The sequence below is a fragment of the Schistocerca serialis genome, chromosome 4 (genome assembly GCF_023864345.2).
Source record: "Schistocerca serialis cubense isolate TAMUIC-IGC-003099 chromosome 4, iqSchSeri2.2, whole genome shotgun sequence".
In the NCBI taxonomy this organism is placed as follows: Eukaryota; Metazoa; Arthropoda; class Insecta; order Orthoptera; family Acrididae; genus Schistocerca; species Schistocerca serialis.
The window spans coordinates 780222687-780248658 of NC_064641.1; the positions used below are offsets into that span (position 1 = coordinate 780222687).

A 25972-nucleotide genomic window follows, 5' to 3' on the forward strand; every position below is an offset into this window, starting at 1 on the left:
GTGTGGATCTACTGTGCTTTGCTTGTTGTTCCACCGCTACCCATTTGTTGACAGATTGCTACAGAAGGCTCGTTATTTACAAAGCGTGCGTCTTTAGCGTGTCCCGCCATTACAGACTAACTTGCATTCCAGTTAAGCTCTTATACCAACGATGTGTGAAGCGTGTGAGTGTTGTGCTGTAAAGTTCTTTAAGAAACAGTTTATGTCTGTTATTTATAGGATGACGTGGTCAGACTTACTACTTCGTAAAAAAACCGGTCAGCACAAAATATAAAGATAATTAAAATTGTTCTTCTGAGATTGGTAGAATCTAAATTGTTTTGTAATCAGACATTTGTCATTGGAACATTTCCCGATTGGCTAAAATATGTTTAAATTAAGGCACTGTGTAAGAAAGGAAATAAAGAAATATCAATAAACTTCCGTCCAATAACGCTTTTACTATTTCAGAATAGATAATATATCAATGACTCCTTAATCAATGACTCCTAACATATTTACAAAACCACAAGTTGGAGTTTTCAGTTGTTCCGATATTCAGACATGATACGAGACTGGACTGAATTCATTAAACAATAAATTACAGAATACCAATATATTCTGTGACGTGTCAAAAGAATTTAAAGATGAACGAATGAAAAATAGATAATTAAATAAAATAAAAATTGGTGCTAAATCTGTAATTCCTTACACTTTGGTGTTTAGGAAATCATTTTTGTGGCCACATCAGAGGTTCCCTATAACCACTGGCTCACGTGGAAGGACCCCTTGCAGCTGGAACGTTGGTCTCCGGTTGGATTTGGACCTGTAACAAAATCATTTTCTATAGATCGTTTCCGATATGTTTTCTGTCAGCATACATAGGATAATTCAAAAATATTAAGTTCTAACGAAATGATGAAGTGTTGAAACAAAAGTCATTTTCTTCGTCTAAAACATCTAGACAAAAGCGTGCTCCGAGAATATACTTCTGACGATATCGCAAAACGGCTACGTACGCTGGTAGAGAATTTAATTTAGAATGCAGGCATCAAATTCCAATCAAAATCGTATGTACCATTCTCAAGTATTTCGCGCAGATTTGAGAAATACGGTTTCGAGAAAAAAAGAGTGTGAAGTCTCGGTTTATATTTTTCGTAGTTACGTTAAATATACCACTAGTCAGTCATCCATGGACTACACAGCAATCGTTCCAGATCAAAAAGGAGGTCGTCCTCCATGTTCTTTGTAGCCATGGCGGTCCTGCAAGTCTGTTTGGCAGCTCGCTTGGTAAGCTTTTCGTCGGCTTTTGTGCAGAAGTTTTAACAGGCTGGTCCGATCCCAAGTACGAGCACGTTTCCGTAATGCCTGTTACGCCGGCTTTGAAATCACGTGATGCCACACTGACAGCGATGTTGACTCTTTTTTCCTGCTGTGAATGGTTTTCAGAGACATTTTTTCACAAATCACCTTATCTGGAGAATTAGGGATGAACAATAAAACAGACAGCGCAGAAAATATTTCAAGAAAAAAAAATATATTTTTTTTAAATTTTGAAGAAGTACGCACTCTCCCCTAAGTCGCAACGTTCTTTTGAGAAATGTTCATATCTCGCTAGCAGGAATCAAAGAATTTCAGTAGGAAAAAGTTCTGTATTGGGCTATCGGTTCTCATTCCACTGTGGCGTAGATATGCGTGGTTTTCCACAAGGCTTTAGTTTTTAGTCAGTATTTTTAAGACTTTTCATCTATGACACTGCCCCATGCTAAGTCTGTTTTTCTTTTGCTGATGCTGTGAACATTATGATGAATAGTAAATTATCATTTTATAAAGAGCCGTTACTGAAAGTTCGTCTAAATAGTAAAATACGAGGAACTGTCGTGAAGACGTTTATAGTATTACATTGTTGAGAAAGCGATTTGATAATTAATTCAGGTGGGAGGGACATGACACAGAAGTAGTGAAATGCATAAACAAATCTTTATTTTGTTGTATGAAAGTTGTGTCAGAGATGGATAATGGGAATGCCGTGTAGCTAGGGCCTCCCGTCGAGTAGACCGTTCGTCTGGTGCAAGCCTTTCGAGTTGACGCCACTTCGGCGACTTGCGTGTCGATGGAGATGAAATGACGATGAGAAGGACAACACAACACCCAGTCCCTGAGAGTAGAAAATCTCCGACCCAGCCGGGAATCGAACCCAGGCAATTAGGTAAGATATTCCGTCGCGCTGACCACTCAGCTAGCAGGGGCAGAGATGGATAATGTAAAAACAAAACAGTAGACATACTTTGATTACCTTCATTCCATAATGTCGTGCAGTGTCATGGTTTAGCGTAACTAATCAAGTCAAGTTAAAATTTTCCAAATCCAAAAGTCTATAACATAAATTACTTAACTGGTGAATTCAAGAACATCTTCCAGAAGCCTGTTCAAGGAACTAGATGTACTGGACATTGCTTCTCGGTATATTTATTGCCTAAAACACTGCTGACAAAAAAACTGAAGCACGCAGTAGGGGAGAGGGAAACGAAGTGGAACTTCACCGGTTGAGATGGCATGTGATGTTATTAGAGTGATTACAATATCGGGTCAAATTTACAAAGAACATGCCAGTATGAGCCCACTTATAAGTGTGACGATCTACATCTACATCTTCTTGAATACTCTTCAAATCGCACTTAAGTGCCTGGCAGAGAGTTCTTCGAACCACCTTCGCAACAATTCTCTATTATTTCACTCTAGAAAGTGTGCGGAAAAAACGAACACTTAAGTCTTTCCGCTGGAACTCTGATTTCCCTTATTTTATTATGATGATCGTTTCTCCCTATGCAGGTGGGTGTCCATAAAATATTTTCACGTTCTGAAGAGAAAGTTGGTGATTGAAATTTCGTGAGATGATACCACTGCAACGAGAAACGCCTGTATTTCAATGATGTCCACCCGAAATCCTGTATCATGTCCGTGACACTCTCTCCCCTATCTCTCGATATTACAAAACGTGCTGCTCTTCTTTAACTGTAGTTAATCTTATCTGGCAAGGATCCCACACCTCACAGCAGTACTCCAAAAGAGGAAGGTTCAAATGGTTCAAATGGCTCTAAGCACTATGGGACTTAACATCTGAGGTCATCAGTCGCCTAGACTTAGAACTACTTAAACCTAACTAACCTAAGGACATCACATACATCCATGCCTGAGGCAGGATTCGAACCTGCGACCGTAGCAGCAGCACGGTTCCGGACTGAAGCGCCTAGAACCGCTCGGCCACAGAGGCCGGCAAACAGGAAGGACAAGAGTAGTGTAGGCAATCTCTTTAGTAGCTCTGTTGCGTCTTCTAAGTGTTCTACCAATAAAATGCAGTGTTTGGTTCGCCTTTCCCCACAACAATTTCTATGTGTTCTTTCCAATTCAAGTTGTTCGCAATTGTTATTTCCAATTATTTAGTTGAATTTATGGCCTTTAGATTTGACTGATTTACCGTGTAATCGAAGTTTAACGAATTCCTTTTAGCATTAGTGGGGATGACCTCATACTTTTCATTATTTAACGTCAATTGCCAATTTTCGCACCATATAGATATCTTTTCTAAATCGTTTTGCAATTTCTTTTGATCCTCTGATGACTTTACTAGGCGATAAACGACAGTATTATCTGCAAACAACCTGAAACGGCTGCTCTAATTGTCTGCTAAGTCGTTTATAGAGATAAGAAACAGCAGAGGGCCTATAACAGTTCTGTTTTACTCGATGACTTTCCGTCAATTACTACAGGCTGTGACCTCTCCGACAGGAAATCACGTATCCATTCGTAAAACTGAGACTATATTTCATAACAATACAATTTGATTACAAACCACTTGTGAGGTACAGCGTCAAAAGCCTTCTGGAAATCTAAAAATACGGAATCAATTTGAAATCCGTTATCAATAGCACTCAACACATCGCGTGACTAATAGGCTAGTTGTGGTTCATAAGAACGATGTTTTCTAAATCCTTGTTGACAGGGTATCAACAGACCGTTCTCTTCGAGGTAATTCATAATGTTTGAACAGAATGTATGTTACAAAATCTTGTTAGATATCGACGGTAATCATATGGGCCCATAATTCTGTGGGTTATTCGTATTGCCTTTCTTAAATTTGATGTGACGTGTGCAGCTTTCCACTCTTTGGGCAGGAATCTTTCGTCGAGCGAGCAGTTGTACCGTATACGATTGTTAAGTACGGGGCTATGCATCAGCATACTCTGAAAGGAACCTATTCGTATACAGTCTGGACCGAAAGACTTGCTTTTATTAAGTTACTTCACTATTCCGAGGTTATCTAATTGTAAATTACTCATGTTGGCAGCTGGTCTTGATGCGAATTCTGGAATATTTACTTCCTCTTCTTTGGTGAAGGAATTTCGGAAGTCTGTGTTTAGTATTTCCATCGATAGAATTTGCATAACCATTGGATTTTCTGCCACGTTTAGAGATAAAATTTCGTTTTGGAAACTACACTCCTGGAAATTGAAATAAGAACACCGTGAATTCATTGTCCCAGGAAGGGGAAACTTTATTGACACATTCCTGGGGTCAGATACATCACATGATCACACTGACAGAACCACAGGCACATAGACACAGGCAACAGAGCATGCACAATGTCGGCACTAGTACAGTGTATATCCACCTTTCGCAGCATTGCAGGCTGCTATTCTCCCATGGAGACGATCGTAGAGATGCTGGATGTAGTCCTGTGGAACGGCTTGCCATGCCATTTCCACCTGGCGCCTCAGTTGGACCAGCGTTCGTGCTGGACGTGCAGACCGCGTGAGACGACGCTTCATCCAGTCCCAAACATGCTCAATGGGGGACAGATCCGGAGATCTTGCTGGCCAGGGTAGTTGACTTACACCTTCTAGAGCACGTTGGGTGGCACGGGATACATGCGGACGTGCATTGTCCTGTTGGAACAGCAAGTTCCCTTGCCGGTCTGGGAATGGTAGAACGATGGGTTCGATGACGGTTTGGATGTACCGTGCACTATTCAGTGTCCCCTCGACGATCACCAGTGGTGTACGGCCAGTGTAGGAGATCGCTCCCCACACCATGATGCCGGGTGTTGGCCCTGTGTGCCTCGGTCGTATGCAGTCCTGATTGTGGCGCTCACCTGCACGGCGCCAAACACGCATACGACCATCATTGCCACCAAGGCAGAAGCGACTCTCATCGCTGAAGACGACACGTCTCCATTCGTCCCTCCATTCACGCCTGTCGCGACACCACTGGAGGCGGGCTGCACGTTGTTGGGGCGTGAGCGGAAGACGGCCTAACGGTGTGCGGGACCGTAGCCCAGCTTCATGGAGACGGTTGCGAATGGTCCTCGCCGATACCCCAGGAGCAACAGTGTCCCTAGTTTGCTGGGAAGTGGCGGTGCGGTCCCCTACGGCACTGCGTAGGATCCTACGGTCTTGGCGTGCATCCGTGCGTCGCTGCGGTCCGGTCCCAGGTCGACGGGCACGTGCACCTTCCGCCGACCACTGGCGACAACATCGATGTACTGTGGAGACCTCACGCCCCACGTGTTGAGCAATTCGGCGGTACGTCCACCCGGCCTCCCGCATGCCCACTATACGCCCTCGCTCAAAGTCCGTCAACTGCACATACGGTTCACGTCCACGCTGTCGCGGCATGCTACCAGTGTTAAAGACTGCGATGGAGCTCCGTATGCCACGGCAAACTGGCTGACACTGACGGCGGCGGTGCACAAATGCTGCGCAGCTTGCGCCATTCGACGGCCAACACCGCGGTTCCTGGTGTGTCCGCTGTGCCGTGCGTGTGATCATTGCTTGTACAGCCCTCTCGCAGTGTCCGGAGCAAGTATGGTGGGTCTGACACACCGGTGTCAATGTGTTCTTTTTTCCATTTCCAGGAGTGTATTATAAGAATCTCGCATTGAAGTCCGCGCTAAATTTAGAGCTTCCGTAAAAGACCACCAATGTTTAAATTTGGCATGTTTTTTTTCGTTGTTTCTGCTATAGTGTTCTGACCCGTTTTGTGGACGAAGGGGTATCAGATCCGTCCTTTGTTAATTTATTTGGTGTAGATCTCTCAGCTGCTGTCGATACTGTTTCTTTGAATTCTAGCCACATCTGGTCTACACTTACATTGTTAATTGGGAAGAGATGGAGATTGTTTCTCAGGAAAGTGTAAAGATAATTTTTATATGCTTTTTTGAATAGGTATATTTTTCGTTTATTTTTGAAGGATTTGGGAGCTACGGTATTCAGTCTCGCTACAATAACCCTGTGTTCACTAACCCCTGTACCCGTTTTGATGCTCGTTATTAGCTCAGGGGTATTTGTTGCTAAGATGTCAAGTGTGTTTTCAAAACCTTTACTATTCGAGTGGGCTCATTAACTAATTGCTCGAAATAATCATCAGAGAATGCCTTTAGCACAATTTCAGATGATATTTTATTCATACCCCGCGATTTAAAAATGTATTTTCGCCAAAATATCGAGGGTAAATTGAAGTCACCACCAACTATAACTGCATGACTCGGGTATGGTTTTGAAATTAGACTCGAGTTCTCTTTGAACCTTTCAGCAATTGTGTCATCTGAGTTGGGAGGTCTATAAAAGGACCCAATTATTATTTTATTCCGTTTGTGCTCTGATTCGGCAGGGAACGGCGCAATAGAGGATTATATCCTGTTTTGAGGCAAGCTGGGCCACAACTGTAGTAACTGGTCCTTGGTGTCCTGGATATTGGCAAACATTAAGGAAAAGCTCCGAATTCTCCATTATGCTAAGAAAGAAACAATTGAATATCTTGGAAGAAATCGAAATTTCCAGTCATTTAAACAGTCAGCAAACAGACCTTCAGAACAAAAAAATTCCTTGATAATTTCAGCCACATTCTGCTACATGAAATTTAAATTTTAGCCTCACATCAGCATTTACTTTTATATTTATTTTTATTCTATTTCATGTTTTGGTGTAACATTTTATTTCTAACTATGCGGGGGATCAATACGTAACGCAACACATTTTTTTTTCTGAAAGCAATTTGATTTTATAAGGATACCAGTACACCATGTTGTTACCCATTCTTTCAGCTACAAAACCGTATTTTTCAACATAGTCTTCATTCAATGCGTCGGCATTACGCAAATTTGCAGGGAGGGCCTTGTATGGCATGGTAATCCTCTACTGCCCGCCCGGTTAGCCGTTCCGTCTAACGCACGGCTTTTCGGGCGTGAAGGAGCACCTAGTCCCCGGGACGAATCCGCCCGACGGACTTGTGTCGAGGTCCGGTGAGCCGGCCAGTCTGTGGATTGTTTTTAGGCGGTTTTCCATCTGCCTCGACGAATGCGGGCTGGTTTCCCTTATTCCGCCTCAGCTACACTATGTCGGCGATTGCTGCGCAAACAAGTTCTCCACATACACGTACACCACCATTACTCTACCACGCCATCATAGGGGTTACATCTCGTCTAGTGTGAGACGTTCCCTGAAGGAGTGGTTCGGTGTGGGGCTGCAGAGGGGTGAAGTGGACTGCGGTAGTCGTCGTGGGGTTGTGGACCACTGCTGCTGCGGCGGGGACGGAGCTTCTCCATCGTTTTTATGCCCCCGGTTAACATACAATACACCACAATACAATACGCTCTACTGGTTGACGTCGGATCCAACGCCTTGCTGCATCAATAACCTCCCAGTCATCCACGTTCTGCTTCCCATGGAGTGCTCCCTCATTGGGCAAAACAGATGAAAGTCGGAAAGTGCGAGATCAGGACTGTAAGGTGGATGAGGAAGAATAGTCCAAGGAAGTTTTGTGAGCTTATCTCGGGTGTGCAGAATTGTGTGAAGCATTGCATTGTCATAGAGAAGAAGTTCGTCTGCATTTTTGTGTCGACTAACACGCTGTAGTCGTTTCTTCAATTTCCTGAGGGTAGCACAATACACTTCATAGTTGATCGTTGCTCCATGAGGGAGTACAGCAAACAGGATAACGCCTTCAGAGGCCCAGAAGACCGTCTCCGCGACTTTATCGGCTGAGAGTGCGGCTTTGAACTTTTTCTTCAGAGGAGAGGTGGTGTGGCGCCATTCCATGGATTGCCGTTACGTTTCCAGTTCGAAGCTGTGACCCTATGTTTCATTGTCTGTGATAACATTTGACAAAAAATTGTCACGATCGGCCTCGTAACACGCAAGCAATTCCTCAGAGATGGTCCTCCGTTGTTCGTTATGGTCTTCTGTTGGGCAGCAAAGGACCCAGTGGGCACACACCTTTGAGTACCCCAGCTGGTGGACGAGTGTGTCAGCACTACCAACAGAGAGGTCCAGCAGCGAGGCGTTTGATTGTGATCCGTCGATCACCTCGAATGAGAGTGTCCGCACGTTCCAACACTGCAGGGGCTCACATCTATGTGAGGTTGGCCAGCACGCGGGAAATCAGACAGGTTTGCGCGACCCTGTTGCGATGATGACAGACGCCTTGCCTATACTTTTGTTCATTGCCAGGTCTCCGTAGACATCTCGCAAGCGCCTATGAATATTTGTGATGATCTGGTTTCCTCCCAAAAGAAACTAAGTTAGAACACTGTGTTTGGAACGCACGTCCGTTACAGAAGTCGTTTTGAAGGTTACGTATAGCGCCGCAACCCATCAGAACTTTATGAAACAATAGTGGCTGAAGTGGGAGTATTCTATGATGCCTTACAACAAATCTCGCATTTTGTGAACTGAAACTGCCGGAGAAAAAGAATGTGTTGCATTATTTACTGAAGACCCCTCATATTTTTTAACTTCCCTCAATGACACACGTAAATACTAAGGGTATTCGGACAGTAAGTTCCGATTTATCGCGAAATGGAAACCACTGTGATAATCAGAAATATTTTATCTACAACGGTTAGCTACAGCTTCCAGCCACTGCTTTACATAGGCACCACTCTGACTTAGAAATTTGTCGTAGCATTGTACCAGCTTTCCAATACCCTTGTCATAGAAGGCAGCCGCCTATGCTTCCCGCCAATTCTCTTCACTCATCTATAGTTCGTTGTCTGTGCCAGTAGTTAATGTGAGCAGAGATGAAATACAGAGGGAGCCAATTACCGACTGTAGTGCGGGTAATCAAACACTTCCCATCGAAAACGCTGCAGGAGCATTGTAAGGTGGTGTGGTCTCCTGACCTTCATTTCTTACATATTATGTCCTCACAATCGTATTCTGCACATCAAGACGCTTCATTCGAACCCAAACTCGATAAGGTAGAGTCAATTTTGTATGAATTCATGTAAGCAATATGCAAATCTAATAAGTAAATCGCAAGTGCGCACTGAGGTTGAAAAAGTTGAGGCTGGCGTACACAACATGATGGCCACTGGAATTTTCGTTCTAAAGAGGCAACCAGCCTGCTGGGAGGTCTGTCCCTTCAAAGGGGTGGGTCAGCGCACACCTACTTCAGCCGGAACAACCACCAGGAGAGAGGACAGCTTTTGCCAGAGGAAAGGGATAATGACCACCGTGTTCGACTTAGAAGCAAATTCCACTATGTGTGGGAGCACTCAGAATATGCATTTTTTCACAGACCGACTGCATAGTTATGTAGTTCTCACCAGAGGACAGTATATGCTTAACAGAGATGCTACATATTTCCACATTGGTCTACTTAAAAGAAACGTCATTCTCCCGTTTAGAAGAGCAACGCTGATTGGCGGAATATTTCTGACGCAAAGAGCCAGACGAGTGAGGGAAGACAGCAAATGATATATCCTTGCAACTTTTCCAGAAAAAGGGGCCGTTCCAGTGTCGCTCTTGGAACAGGAACACGTAACGAGAGCGAGAGTGCTTGTACATGTATGCAAAGTGCGAGGAACAAAGTCTCTCCTCAGTACTTCACTGGGAGAGCACCCCTGTCATTAGCGAATTGGAGTGATACTCTATACTGAGTTGCTCGCGATTAAGCGTTGTTCACTGAGTGGGCCACCACACTTATTGTGCGGTGTGAACATGGACAAAGTACTACGTAAACGCCTGCGAGCGAATATTGAGTGGCATCATGGTGGACTGGTTATCTGACCAGTGTACCACGCCAATAGTTAGACTAGGGGCAGATAGGAGTCCTTGATTTCATCAAGGCTTAGGGAGAGTTTGATTGGCGAAAGTCGATCCAGATAGAAAGAGATAGTTGTGGTATTTGTCAGCAGCGAGCGATGCAGGCAGCAGCCATTGCAGCTCACGGTATTGTGTGCTACAGCGTATGTGAGCCCAATTTGTCCTCCACAACAGTACACTACATTTCTCAAGTGACAGCCTTGACCGTACCTAGAAAAGTTATTCAAGTTGTGTAGGAGCGGCTCTCCGCCATTCTGCTGAGTAAATAACATTCTTAAAGAAAAGGGAGCAAAGAACCTTTCCATACTTTGTAAAATAATAGCATTTCTATCCATAAGAGGCAATCTGCTGTTCCGAAAAGAACCTGGAAATGTATTAATTTATAAGAAAAACTTTCACTTGATTTCTCAGAATTCTTTTGCAATAAATAATATTTTTCGTTCGTTTAATATTTTTCTTACACTAACCAGCAATACTCCAGTACCCAAGTATTCCACTAGTTATGTAAGAATATAGAATATTTTTGTGTCTTTTCCTTACAGCGGACGACTCCAGAAGACATTTGTTGTTGAATGTTTTTCGAGCAGTTCTGGTTGGTGCATTAACAGCGTCTGTCTGACTTCTGTAGTAGTGCGAGGTGGAAATTGTTTCTTGCAGGAGCCAAAGGGTACTTGCCGGCCGCGGTGGTCTAGCGGTTCTAGGCGCTCAGTCCGGAACCGCGGGACTGCTACGGTTGCAGGTTCGAATCCTGCCTCGGGCATGGATGTGTGTGATGTCCTTAGGTTAGTTAGGTTTAAGTAGTTCTAAGTTCTAGGGGACTGATGACCACAGATGTTAAGTCCCATAGTGCTCAGAGCCATTTGAACCAACCCAAAGGGTACTTGTTGGATCAAGCCATTGCGCAACTTGACAAAATAAAATCCACACACTCACAGAGCACTTTCATTGACCCTGCAGATTGCGACTGAGAATTGTCACGAAGTACGAACCGTATGACAGTTCTGTAATGTGGGCTGCATAACATCAGGCGAAATCTCTCACCAGGACCTCATACTTGGCGGGAGACACTATTTTCTACGCATCTTTATGTTCTCACAATGCGCTCAGAACTGAAAAGAGCAAAGTGATGCAACCGACATGCATACTAGAGACACTGTCGAACACATATGTGCAAAGATTTATTAGATTTTCACGGTGGTTTCCATTCCTTGACCAATCGAAACTTTCCGAATATCCCTCGTATATAGTCACAGTATTTGAAATTATTATTCCATTTATTCTATGCTTAGATTTACTCTCTGATCAAGGTAACATCTTTTTAAATGTCAAGCTGTCAAATGAGTAAGACAGCATTTGCGAACTAAAACGAATAGAAAACACAAATGTAAAGATGCTGACATTTCATTATGTAAGACATTGTTTTCTGTTGCAGGTAAATGCATTTAAAGTACGTTTATGTTCATATAATTACATTTCTGTTCCTGGAGGTAATATAATATATATTATTTATTACAGTACCACAAAATCATTTGAGAATGGCGTAGAACGTGAAAACTAGTTTTGAACAAATAAAATTAATACAGCAAAAGCGGAAAATACTACCTTCTGTTAATCGTTTCCGTAATTGTTTTCCCATTTTCAGGCTAAATTTCGGTTGTAGGTAGTGGAGGCAGTGGGCGTAAATACATTTGGCAGGATACTGGGAAAATGGTGTCTGTGTACGAAGAACGTTGCTAACAAAACACACATGTGCCCCATCTTAGAATATTGCTCAATTATAAGAGTCTCAAACCAGATAGATCTAACAGGGGATACACACTGACCAGCCGGAACAGTACGACCACCTGCCTAACACCCAGTATTTCCACTTCTGACACGGATAACAGTGGCGACGCGTCATGGCATCAAAGCAATGAGCCCTTAGTAGGTCGCTGGAGGGAACTGGCACCGCATCTGTTCACGCAAGTCACCCAGTTCTGATAAATTCTGGGGAGCGAGGTGATGAGTTCTGACGCCACGTTCAGCCACATCCCAGATGTTTTCGTTCGGGTTTAGATCTGTTGAGATGCGGGCCACCTCATCAACGGAAGCTCGCCACTGTGCTCCTCTAACAACCAATCAATCACACTCCTGACCTTGTGACATGACGCATTATCTTGTTGAAAAATGCCACTGCCGTCAGGAAACTTGATTGTCATGAAAGGGTGTACGTGGTCTGCAGCCAGTGTACGATACTCCTTCGCTGTCATTGTGCCTTGTACGAGCTCCACTGGACCCTTAGATGCCCATGTTAAAGTTCCCCGGAGCATAACGGAGCTGCTGCCAGTTTGTTTCCGTCCCGCCGTACAGGTGTCAAGGAGCTGTTCGCCTGGAAGACGACGGATTCGCGCCATCCCATTGGCATGATGAAGAAGGTATCGGTATCCATCAGACCATGCAACGCTCTGCCACTGCGCCAATGTCGAGTGCCGATGGTCACGTACCCCTTTCAGTCATAGTTGCCAATGACGTGGTGTTATCATTGGCACAAGCAAAGGTCGTCGATTGTGCAGGTCCATCGTTAGGAGCGTTCGGCGCACTGTGTGTTCAGACAACTTGTACTCTGTCCAGCATTAAAGTCTAATGTTAGTTCCGCCACAGTTCGCCGCCTGTCCTGTTTTACCAGTCTGCCCAGCCTACGATGTCCGACATCCGTAATGGGGGGTGACGCCCAATACGGTGTCTGGACGTGGTTTCACCTTGGTTTAACCATGTGTTGAAGACACTCACCACAGCACTCCTCGAACAGTCGACAGTTGGTGAAGTTTCCGAAATGCTCGTGCCGAGTCTCCGGGCCATCACAATCTGCCCTCGGTCAGACTCAGACAGGTCACGTGCCTTCTCCATTGTACACACGGACAGCACGCTCACTGATACTACATGCACCGTGCGTGTCTCTGACTAGCACTAATTCCTCGCCATGTGAGGCTGCTATGGCCTGGACGAGCTTATATTGATAGTAGGTCGTGGTCATAATGTTCTGGCTGATCACTGTAGGAAGAATACAAAGGAGGGCAGCACGAATGGTCACAAATACTGCTGAATTTACAGGAGAGTGTCACGGAAATGCTGTAACACCTGAACTATCAGACGCTTGAAGATAGACGCCAGTTATCCCATGATGGTCTGCTTACAAAGTTTCAAGAAACAATATCAAGTGAATAGTCTAGGAAAATGCTACCACCTGCTGTATGTTGCTTACGCAGGGACTGTGCGCAGAGGCGTTTTCAACTCATTCTTTCCAGCCTTCTTACGCGGAAGAAACGAGAAGAAAATCTAATGTGTGATAAGACGTATCCTCCGCCATGTATTTCACAGTGGTTTGAAGAGCATGTATGTAGACGTAAAATATGACGTTCCACGTTTCCTCCTGCAAATCAAGCATTACAAAAATCGCCACGAGCACAGTGCTAACATCTGATCAAACAACGATACTTTGCAAACTGATCGAGGTATTAAAGATATGACACAATTTTATTATTCTGAAGGATGGTGCAAATTGCGCTGACAGCGGCACGTCGCTAGGACACTTCATTGCTAGAGAGAACAGATCTCGCGCATTGTTTTTTTAGAAAAACACTGCTAAAATTTACAGCACGTATTGCTTTAATAAATGTATTTCTGTCTATAAATTTTGTTTTAGTATGGCTCTCATGATTATTTCTGAACATCAGCTAGGTTACTCAAAATTGTTTCTATTTTGCAGTTACATTTCTGGCATATCATTGCTGGCAATACCTGCGGAAATGTACGTGTACGGAACACAGTACTGGGTAGCGGTGACTAGCGACATACTCGCCAGCTTGACAATGGCATTCATTTACCTGCCAGTGTTTTATCAACTGAAGATAGTTTCTTCGTACGAGGTGAGAAAGCCTGAAGTGTTTTCATTACAAATATCTCTTGTAAGACTACAGTCAAGGAAATGCTTATACCGTTTGAAAAAATGCTCTTTCTAAATCAATAACGTTAAGTTTTCTATTGTTCCAGTACCTGGAACTACGATTCAGCAGACCAGTCAGACTATTTGGCTCTATTGTCTTCCTCATTAAAATGGTAAGCTCTAAAGTAAAACAAAAATTCATTGACAGAATACTGCACCACTAACACATGAGTCCGAATTAAACATATAATAATATAAAATGTAGTAACTTGATAAGTAATTGAGATATTAATTGACGGTATGTTTCTAGAAGTACTGTAGTTCAAAATGATGTTTTACGCACCTAATATACCTCGATATGTGCGCCATTAGCGCCGCGACATACATCTAATCTGTATTCCACTTCTCTCCTAGAGTTTTGCAGAATTGCAGCCACAACATTTGCGATAGCAGCACGAATGCAATGGCGCAGATCTGGTAGTTAAGAACTGGTGTCTACACTTGATTTTTGATAAATCCCCACAGAAAAAAATCAAGTGGCATAATGTCTGGACTTCTAGAGGGCCACTCTGGTTCCAGTAATACGGGATCTCATGATCCAAGAAATCCCTCGCAAACTTTGCAAAATAGCATGGTATGCCATATTGTTGAAAGATGACGCCACGAGGAAGTTGTGGCACAACATATAACTCCAGCATGTCTATGTACGTTTAACTGTAGGCTCCGCAAAGAATAATGAGTTGCTGCACCCCGAAAAGTTCGGCACATGAATTGACAATTTTTGAAGTTTTATTCCAGTAGTGGCCAGGTAAGGGAGACCAGCTCGACGATATGCTAATGAAATAAGTAACTGGGCAGTATTGTTGACATTACGTGGAAACACTTGGACCAGACGCGACATCGCGGTCTTGGTTCCAGTGTACCGCTAATGCTGCAGCATTATGTGACCAAGAGGGGAGTAACATTTTGTAACTCGGTGAACATATATGTTACCGAGCAACTCACATGATGCACATTCCTCAAATGGTTCAAATGGCTCTGAGCACTAAGGGACTTAACTTCTGCGGTCCCTAGAACTGAGAACTACTTAAACCTAACTAAGGATATCACAAACGTCGATGCCGAAGGCAGGATTCGAACCTGCGACCGTAGCGGTCGCGTGTTTCCAGACTGTAGCGCCTAGAACCGCTCGGCCACTCCAGCCGGCCCACATCCCTCCTCAGTAGTACTGCGTCAGAAGCGTAGCCACAAGGGTATAAACAATCGAGCATAGGAGGTTAAGTCATTCAGTCGTGCCACTGTTCTGTCTGCGCATTTGAGTTTCAGATAAACCACAGCTAATTCAGTGATTAAGGTCCTCAGGCTGCCGGCCCACAGATTAGCTCATGACGTCCCAGCTCATGGCTCACCATATCTGTGGCCGAGCGGCTGTGGGACTTGGGAAACTTCATCGATATGCCGATATGATGTGTGACCAGCAGGCGCGCTCTGACGGACTTCAGCCAGTAGACTGCTACCTCTCTACGATCCGGTTGGGGGAGGCGCGCCTTCATGGCCTCCTAGCCGCCTAGACGTTATCGGCCACCGTCCTTGTAGACACTTGTGTGGGATGGGGGTAAGGGGGGGGGGGGGTCGGGGGCAACTGGGGCATTGCTGTTTCGCATCAAGCAACTACTGCCAGCTATTAAACCCAAGCACACAACATGGGGACCACGAGTACATGTGGGGGTGGCTAGCTGGCACAACTCTGTAGGACCTGGTTGGACTGTGCTCGTTTCTCACAGCTGGCGGCACATCAGCACTGCAGTAGCTGCCAGCCACGACCCAGGGCAATGGATGTAATTGGTGTCATCAGGACGTCGGTACATTCCTGAATCGGCTGCGTTTCTACGCACGCAGAGCGGCCCCGAGGCCAGCCAGCATGCTGTATAAGGCTGCTTGAGTACCATTGTTTAACTGCATGCCCTGGCGTGAATCTCCCATGTTCCTCGCCATTTCTCTCTCCCTCCCTGATGCGTAACAACCTGGAGTAGACTGGGTCATTACACTTGGTGTCAGGAAGTGCTCGTTACACTTCCCGACACGGCAAGTTTTGATAAGAAGTGTTCGTCCAGCGTCCAAACGCTACGGTCTGGTGAGAAAAGTGATTGTTGGGTAACCCTCGACATCCAGACACTCTGGTTTGGTGTCGAGTAGTATAATTGGGTACTTTGTCAATTACGTATAAACAGTGGTACATGGCATATCTCCAGCTGAGCAGTATAGGCTCAGTACAATGTGATGCTGTTAGTCTTACGTTGTTTATGTTTGATTCAGTATCAGTTTTCAATTATTACGAGGGTTGCCCAGAAAGTAATGCATCGCATTTTGTTCTTCAACAATTCTTTATTGAACTTAATGAGAATTACACACACGAAAGATTAGTGTTTTACCTACACATCCTAATTTTCGCGTAATCTCCATCCCGTTCTATGGCTTTCCTCCAGGGCGAAACAAGGGCGTGTATGCCCTGTCGGTACCAATCTTTGTCATGGTGGCAGAGCCAGTGCTTCATTGTGCGAACTTCCTTTGCTGATTGACAGAGGCAGCGCCAACTGCCGAGTCGTAATGCGTCTGTCCTCGCAAATGACATCAGCTCTCTGCAACGTGCCAGGCGTGACAGCCGTGGATGGTCTCCCCGACCGCTGCAAATCGTGGAGGTCCGCCGAAGTGCCTTCTGATGACCTCACCCTCCGTGCCCAACGACTAACTGTACTTCTGTCGACAGCAGATGCTCGGCAGTCTTTGCACAAGCGTTTGTGAATATTCCCCACTGTTTCATTATCTGCGGTGAGAAATTCAATGACGGTACGTTGCTTGTAACATACATCACCTACAGACGCCACTTTGAAACTGTTCTGCAGCTACGCTATCTGTCGGAAGTGACGTAAACCTGGCGCGCTCGCTCAGGAAACTTCAAATAAAACGTACGTAAAGTTTCGCATTCGTAGTATTGTCTCAACTCTGATCCTCACCCCCCTCTTTTCCTCTGTCCTTTCCCTGGGCTCTCTCTTCCTCCCCCCTTCCATCCTGTGTTATCTCCCCGCCCTCCCCCGAGTCCTTTTGCATTCCCCTCCTCTGCCTCCCCACTCCCTGGCACGTCTGCTCAGCACCCCCCACCCCTCTTCTGGGTCCTCATTCTCCATTGGCTTCTTTCCCCCCTCCCACCCTTCACTTTTCCTCTCCTTCCCCCCCTTTTTTATTTCTCCATCATCTGTCCAGTTTCCCCCCCACCTGCTCTCGGCTGTGGTATGTCATATTTGTGCCAACTTTTTAGTGCAGTGTTTACGTGAGTGTTCAGTGTTGTGCGTCTTTCCACAGTGTTGCGAACAGAAATCATGCTGTCGCTGGGTGTGCATTTTATATCTTGCGAACAGAAACCAGACTGTCGCCGTGTTTTTTAACTGTCTGTCTGTTATTTTTCTGCTTCTTGTGCATTTTCTTCGCATCCTCAACCCTGTGTTTTATGTTTTACGTTCCAGAATTTTCTGCCATTTTACCTTTAAGTCACCGATTTTATCGCCAACTGTTATTTTTTTTTTATTATCTTCATCTTTTTAAACACAAATTCTGTAGGCTGCAGAGCGGCGTAGTAAGCTGCTGCCAGCCCGCCCCCTTCGGGGGGAATTGAAATTCAATAAAGAAAAAAAAAGGTAGTATTGTCTTTGATTGAGAAAAAAGAATGTGGTGTATTACTCTCTGGGCAACACTCTTAGATTTAATTTGTGGGTACTGAATAGATTATGCTTAAGGTTACGTTTGCGAAGCCGCATGAACCGGGGCATCAATTATTGTTTAAGGGTGACGGTACACCTGACAATCTAGTACCAGTAAGGTGTCAGTATTGCAGGCAGTAATTGGCGTATGGTAAGGCTGTAGCTAGTACATGTTTTACTTGTAGACGTGTTCGTCATTTGGTTCAGGATTATTCAAGTGTGGATGGGCGATGAGCTTCCAGAAAAAGTAATTTATAAAGATTAGTGAGTTTTGAGCGTATTAATTTGTTATTTGGTATTAATTACAGTAAGAGGCGCAGTACACTAAATGGTAGAAAATGTGCTGCTACTACTACAGTGTCTGCTGTTGCTCCAACAGAGCAGTTCGTGCGTTAACAAATGAAAATTCGTGCCAGAAGCAGGCTCATCAGGAACTCCTTCGTAGATCTGAAGCTTTGGAAGCCATTCGGGTCCAATGACCGCCTGAGTCAGGGAAAAATTAGGCAGAATTTGGGATAGATCCTTCTCCTTTTGATCCGGCTGTAGCCACACTTATCAGTCCCTTTTAGAGGAAAACAAGGCAAGACGTGTCGACATTCATACAATTGATTCCCCTGGATGGGCAGTGGATCCACCTTCTTCAATGCGGATGCACAGGTACGTCCGACCTGCTGCGGGAATCTCTGAGTAGCGAGCATGTAGGAAATGAGGAGGGACTGCGGATAGGTGGGGCTCGGTGGGAGTGTGGGTTGACTGTGAGGCATGCCGAGACAGTCCACGCAGTTGCGATAAGACTGTGTCCCGGATGGCGCACTGATTAGTGCATCTACCTAGTAAGCAGGCGATCCTGGATTCGAATACCAGTCCAGTACACATTTTCACTCGTCGCTGCTGATTCCGCGTCATTCCCCTAAGCAACTGGCATCAGTAATCCTTTTCCTTTCTCCTCACCTCCCCTCCATCTTAAATTTATTTTTGTTTTTGGTCATCAGTCTTCTGACTGGTTTGATGCGGCCCGTCACGAATTCCTCTCCTGTGCTAACCTCTTCATCTCAGAGTCGCACTTGCAACCTACGTGCTCAATTCCAATCTCTGCCTTCCTCTACAGTTTTTGCTCTCTACAGCTCCCTCTAGTACCATGGAAGTCATTCCCTCGTGTCTTCACAGATGTCCTATCAACCTGTCCCTTCGCCTTATCAGTGTTTTCCACATGTTCCTTTCCGATTCTACGCAGAACCTCCTCATTCCTTACCTTATCAGTCCACCAAATTTTCAACATTCGTCTGTAGCACCTCATCTCAAATGCTTCGACTCTTTTCTGTTCCGGTTTTCTCACAGTTGATGTATCACTACCATACAATGCTGTACTCCAAACGTACATTCTCAGAAATTTCTTCCTCAAATTAAGGCTGATATTTGATATTAGTGGGCTTCTCTTGGCCAGGAATGCCCTTTTTGCCATTGCTAGTCTGCTTTTGATGTCCTCCTTGCTCCGTCCGTCATTGGTTATTTTACTGCCTAAGTAGCAGAATTCCTTAACTTCACCTACTTCTTGACCATAAATCCTGATGTTAAGTTTTTCGCTGTCCTCATTTCTACTACTTCTCATTACTTTCGTCTCTCTTCGATTTACTCTCAATCCATACTCTGTAGTCATTAGACTCTTCATTCCGTTCAGCAGATCACGTAATTCTTCTTCACTTTCACTCAGGAAAGCAATGTCATCAGCGAATCGTATCATTGATACCGTTTCACCTTGAATTTTAATTCCACTACTGAACCTTTCTTTTATTTCCATCTTTATTTCCTCGGTGTACAGATTGAACAGTAGGTGCCAAAGGCTACATCCTTTGTCTTATACCATTTTCAATACGAGCACTTCGGTCTTGGTCGTTCACTCTTATTATTCCCTCTTGGCTGTTGTACATATTGTATACGACCCGTCTCTCCCTATAGCATGCCCCTATTTTCCTCAAAATTTCGAACATCTTGCACCATTTTACATTGTCGAACGCTTTTTCCAGGTCGACAAATCCTATGAACGTGTCTTGATTTTTCTTTAGTCTTGCGTTCATTATTAACCGCAACGTCAGAATTGCCTCTCTCGTCCCTTTACCTTTCCTAAAGCGAAACTGATCGTCATCTAACGCATCCTCAATTTTCTTTCCCATTCTTCGGTATATTATTCTTGTCAGCAACTTGGATGCATGAGCTGTTAGCTGATTGTGCGGTAATTCTCGCACTTGTCAGCTCTTGTCGTCTTCGGAATTGTGTGGATAGTGCTTTTCCCAAAGTCAGATGGTATGTCGCCACAGTCATGCATTCTAAACACCAATGTTAATAGTCGTTTTGTTGCCACTTCCCCCAATGATTTTAGAAATTCTGATGGAATGTTATGTATCCCTACTGCTTTATTTGATCGTAAGTCCTCCAAAACTATGTTAAATTCTGATTCTAATACTGGATCCTCTATCTCTTCTAAATAGACTCCTGTTTCTTCTTCTATCACATCAGACAAATCTTCCCCCTAATAGAGGCTTTCAATGTATTCTTTCCACCTATCCGTGTTCTCCTCTCCATTTAACCGTGGAATACCCGTTGCACTCTTAATGTTGTCACCCTTGCTTTTAATATTACCGAAGGTTGTTTAGACTTTCCTGTATGCTGAGCCTGTCCTTCGACAATCATTTCTTTTTCGATGTCTTCGCATTTTTCCTGTAGGCATTTCACCTTAGCTTCCCTGCATTTCCTATTTGTTTCATTCCTCAGCGACTTGTATTTCTCTGTTCCTGAGTTTCCCGGGATATTTTTTTAGTTCCTCCTTTCATCGATTAATTGAAGTATGTCTTCTGTTACCCATGGTTTTTTCGCAGTTACCTTCTTTGTACCTATGTTTTCCTTCCCAACTTCTGTGATGGCCCTTTTTAGAGATGTCCATTCCTTTTCAACTGTACTGCCTACTGAGCTTTTCCTTATTGCTGTATCTATGGCCTTAGAGAACTTCAACCGTATCTCGTCATTCCTTAGTACTTCCGTATCTCACTTCTTTGCGTATTGATTCTTCCTGACTAATGTCTTAAACTTCAGCCTACTCTTCATCACTACTATATTGTGATCTATGTCTGCTCCTGGGTACGCCTTAAAATACAGTATCTGATTTTGGAATCTCTGTCTGATCATGATGTAATCTAACTGAAATCTTCAGTATACCTCCTCCTCTTGTGATTCTTGAACAGAGTACTCACTATTACTACCTAACACTTATTACAGAACTCAATTAGTCTTTCCCCTCTCTCATTCCTTTTCCCAAGCCCATATTGTCTTGTAACCTTTTCTTCTATTCCTTCCCCTACAACTGCATTCCAATCTCCCATGACTCTTAGATTTTCATATCCCTTTACATACTGTATTACCATCTCAATGTCATCATACACTTCCTCTATCTGTTCATCCTCAGCTTGCGACGTCGGCATGTATACCTGCTGAACTATCATTGTCGGTGTTGGTCTGCTGTCGATTCTGATAAGAACAACCCTATCGTTGAACTGTTCACGGTAACACACTCTCTGCCCAACCTTCCTATTCATAACGAATCCTATTCCCGTTATACTATTTTCTGCTGCTGTTGATATTACCCTATACTCATCTGACCAGAAATCCTTGTCTTCCTTCCACTTCACTTCACTGACCCCCACTATATCTAGACTGAGCCTCTGCATTTCCCTTTTCAGATTTTCTAGTTTCCCTACCACGTTCAAGCTTCTGACAATCAACGCCCCGACTCGTAGAACCTTATCCTTCCGTCGATTATTCAATCTTTTTCTCATGGTAACCTCCCCCTTGGCAGACCCCTTCCGGAGATCCGAATGGGGGACTATTCCGGAACCTTTTGCCAATCGAGAGATCATCATGACACTTCTTCAATTACAGGCCATATGTCCTGTGGATACACGTTATGTGTGTTTAATGCAGTGGTTTCCATTGCGTTCTGCAGCCTCATGCCGTTGATCATTGCTGATTCTTCCGCCTTTAGGGGCAGTTTTCCACCACGAGGACAAGAGACTGCCCTGAACCTCTGTCCGCTCCTCCACCCTCTTTGACAAGGCCCTTGACAGAATGAGGGGTGACTTCTTATGCTGGAAGTCTTCGGCCACGAATGCTGATTATTAATCAAAATTTGAGCAGCGGCGGGATTCGAACCCGGGACCGAAGACGCTTTGATTATGAGTCAAAGACGCTATTCCTAGACATTTACCCATAACTAATTAATAACGTCATGTTGTTGCAATGAGCGGTTGGTCAGATGAAGTAACACTCCATGTGTCTAACTTGCATTTAACAGGGGAAGCTAAGACATACGTTTCGTATCAAGGGACCATAGTAGTTTCAGCAGTTTGTCTCTGGACTACGCCAGCGTTACCAACAGAAAAATTGCAGACGGTTTTTTTCGCAAGAAGCTCAGTACTTTATCCTTGAAATGTAATGAGTCAATACAACTATTTTCAGACAGGAGTCGCTAGGTCAAGTTGTGGACGTATGTGCCTATCCAGAATGCGGCGACCGATAAGGTGTTACCGCAAGGAGCAGGAAACTTCTCCCGCAATCCTTTGAAAATTACCTGAAACAAATGACAAAAAAAAAAAAAATTCAGAAATAAAAGTGTTGGGCCGTGCGTTTCTGGGCACTACAGTCTGAAACCGCTTGACCGCTACGGTCGCAGGTTCGAATCGTGCCTCGGGCATGGATGTGTATGGTGTCCCTAGGTGAGTTAGGTTTAAGTAGTTCTAAGTTCTAGGGGACTGATGACCACAGCAGTTAAGTCCCATAGTGCTCAGAGCCATTTTTGAATAAAAGCGTTGACGACAAAGTTTGTCTTTAAGCAAACCAAGCTATCAATCATTCGTCGTTCAAGCTTATGATTTAAGCAGGTAACTGCTATGAACATATTACAATGTTATGTGCTTCTTTTCACCAGATATGTCCAGCGAATAAAACGAGAATGGTTTCTAGACTTACATTATAATGTTGAGGTAGAAAATTTCATTCGAAGTAGACCAAAGCGAATTCTTTTGTGTCCAAAATCTCCTTTATTATATCTCATTTAGCTCTTCTGTTTAAATGCAAAATACAGACAGAATTTCATTTAATGAAATATAACTCCAGTTTTTGTGATGATTTTGAGAAGTTTTTAATGTATCAGAGCTGCCAATGTTTCCATTAGATTGTTCCAGCGGCAGATATTTGCTCTAAAGAACAAGCAAAACTAATTTCTACCTCTGATAATGGACTAACAGATGAGGACTATGTTATATTTTACTGCTGTGTTTCCCAAAGAACAATTGATGATTCTGCACACGAGTAGAATAAACCTCGATATGTATTTTAAGGCTCATGAGTCATGCCTTACTTTATCCAGTTGAGCCACTGATATCATAATTGAGATTCAAGTCATCATTACGCTTCATACAAGAGAATTTCATCTTAGGCAGTAGTCATCTACCATCACCATTACTTTTAATTTTATTACATTTTTCATTTAATTATTATTATTATTTGATTTTCTTATATTTTGAAATATAACATCTGAGATTCGACTTTGTTCATAGAAACAGTAATGTATACCACTGAAGCATTTATATTTTTCACAACAGTAGATTCTTTGTCATCTCGTTGAGAACGGGTGTTTTTCCAGTCGTCCGCGTTTTCCCAACACGTATTTCGATACCATAACTTGACATCTACATCAGGTGTATCTGAGGCAGGCTACCTGGCTGACTGGGTCCCATATTTACGCGTGGGTGGTGCCTGTAGTTCCATCTGCTATCCGCTCCGGATCGGGTGTTCCCTTATCGGTCTGCACTCGCGAAGCATGCTTCTGCGCCGCTGAAGGTATCCTGAAATCCGTCTATGCCTGCTGCTGCAATCTCCTGCAGTGATAGCCACGTTATGGTGTTCCGTATTTGATCCGAGAAGGCGAAACGGACATTTTCTGCATTCTCGTTCCGCTGTAGGTGTTCCCTATGCTGTCCGCATCCTTTGTGTCTCACTGCGGTATCCATTTCAGATGTTCCTTGTTCGGTCCGCTCCTGTGAGGTGTTCTTCCGTCCTGCTCCAGGTGTTCCCTGTTCCGTCGGCACCCACTGCAGCTGTCTCCCGCAGTGGAGGCTGTCCTATGGTGTTCAGTCCTCGCCCATAAGGCATGCTTCCATGATGCTCCAGGTGACCTTGTTCTATCTGTGCCCAGTGCAGCTGTCTCCCACGGTGGCGACTGCTTTCTGGTTTTCAGTACTCAGTCCGTGCTCACGAGACGCATTCTCTGCAGTCTTTCCCAGCTACAGGCGTTCCCTATGTCGTTTCCGCCAGCTGGAGCTGTCTCTCACTGCGGTAGCTACCTCCTGGTGTTCTGTGTTCAGTCTGCTCCTGTAAGGTGTGCTTCCGTGCTGCTCTGTGTGCAATTAGCTGAGTTTCGTAAATGGAGCTGAGACCTACTTTCTTCTGTTTTTGTAGCAGCTGAAACGCCGGATTACGTGCAGTGCTCAGTTGGTATCCTGCTTCATGAGTGATTCGGTTTTCTGCCATATTGATTTCAATTAATTCATCGATGACACTATTCCAGAATCTGGGGGTTTGGAGCAGTGTCCTGGTTGTATCACAATCAATGGCATGTTCATGCGGCAGGCATCTACATCTGCATCTACATCCATACTCCGCAAGCCACCTCACGATGTGTGGCGGAGGGTACCTTGAGTACCTCTATCGGTTCTCCCTTCTATTCCAGTCTCGTATTGTTCGTGGAAAGAAAGATTGTCGGTATGCCTCTCTGTGGGCTCTAATCTCTCTGATTTTATCCTCATGGTCTCTTCGCGAGATATACGTAGGAGGGAGCAACATACTGCTTGACTCCTCGGTGAAGGTATGTTCTCGAAACTTCAACAAAAGCCCGTACCGAGCTACTAAACGTCTCTCCTGCAGAGTATTCCACTGGAGTTTATCTATCATCTCCGTAACGCTTTGGCGATTACTAAATGATCCTGTAACGAAGCGCGCTGCTCTCCGTTGGATCTTCTCCATCTCTTCTATCAACCCTATCTGGTACCTATCCCACACTGGTGAGCAGTATTCGAGCAGTGAGCGAACAAGCGTACTGTAACCTACTTCCTTTGTTTTCGGATTGCATTTCCTTAGGATTCTTCCAATGAATCTCAGTCGGGCATCTGCTTTAGCGACGATCAACTTTATATGATCATTCCATTTTAAATCACTCCTAATGCCTACTCCCAGATAATTTACGGAATTAACTGCTTCCAGTAGCTGACCTGCTATATGGCAGCTATATGATAAGGGATCTTTCTTTCTATGTATTCGCAGCACATTACACTTGTCTACATTGAGATTGAATTGCCATTCCCTGCACCATGCGTCAATTCGCTGCTGATCCTCCTGCATTTCAGTACAATTTTCCCTTGTTACAACCTCTCGATATACCACAGCATCATCCGCAAAAAGCCTCAGTGAACTGCCGATGTCATCCACAAGATCATTTATGTATATTGTGAATAGCAACTGTCCTACGACACTCCCCTGCGGCAGTGTTCTGCTATTGATGACTTTGTGGCCTGCCCTAGTCTAGTATGTCTTTGATGTTCCTTACATCTTACATCCACTGTTTCGGTGGTTTGACCTATGTGAGACACATCGTATTCACAAGGTATGTGATAAATACCGGATTTTATTTACTTCAGATCAGTTTTGACTGTTCAAAGAAGAGCCCTGGTTTCGATGGACGGGTGAAACACACTTCTGATTTCATGTTTCTTCAGGATTCTGCTGTCCTTCACAGAAACAGGCCTGCATGCAGTACCTTCGAAGGTCTTCTTGTTCCTCTTCTGGTGTATCAGGTCCTCTGATGGGATGTAACGCTTTGCGGATGTCCTTGATCGAATATCCATTGTTAGTGAACTCTCGTTGAAGAAGTTTGAATCGCATTGTCAAACTGTCAGAGTCAGAAAGTATCTTGGTTCAGTGTACAATTTTTCTAAGCACTCCAGTCTTCCATGCTGGGTGAGCACAGCAGTTGGCCTGTAGATATAACTCGGTGTTTTTTTGGCTTTCAATACATACTGTGGTCAAAAGTGCCACCTGTCTTCCTCTTCACCAAGTCGTCCAGGTAAGGAAGTCGACTATCTTTCTCTAGCTCCATGTTGAACTTTATA

At 44.2% G+C, this 25972-nt stretch overlaps 1 protein-coding gene across 2 annotated transcripts in view; it reads left to right on the forward strand.

The window, feature by feature from the left end:
- Positions 1-25972, forward strand: part of LOC126473353 (sodium-coupled monocarboxylate transporter 2-like) — a 240428-nt gene that overhangs the window by 92754 nt on the left and 121702 nt on the right. For both annotated transcript variants that reach the window (XM_050100352.1, XM_050100353.1), the window contains exons 3-4: positions 13828-13987; positions 14112-14177. In XM_050100352.1, coding sequence (XP_049956309.1) covers positions 13828-13987; positions 14112-14177 — 226 coding nt within the window. The remainder of the gene's footprint in view (positions 1-13827; positions 13988-14111; positions 14178-25972) is intronic.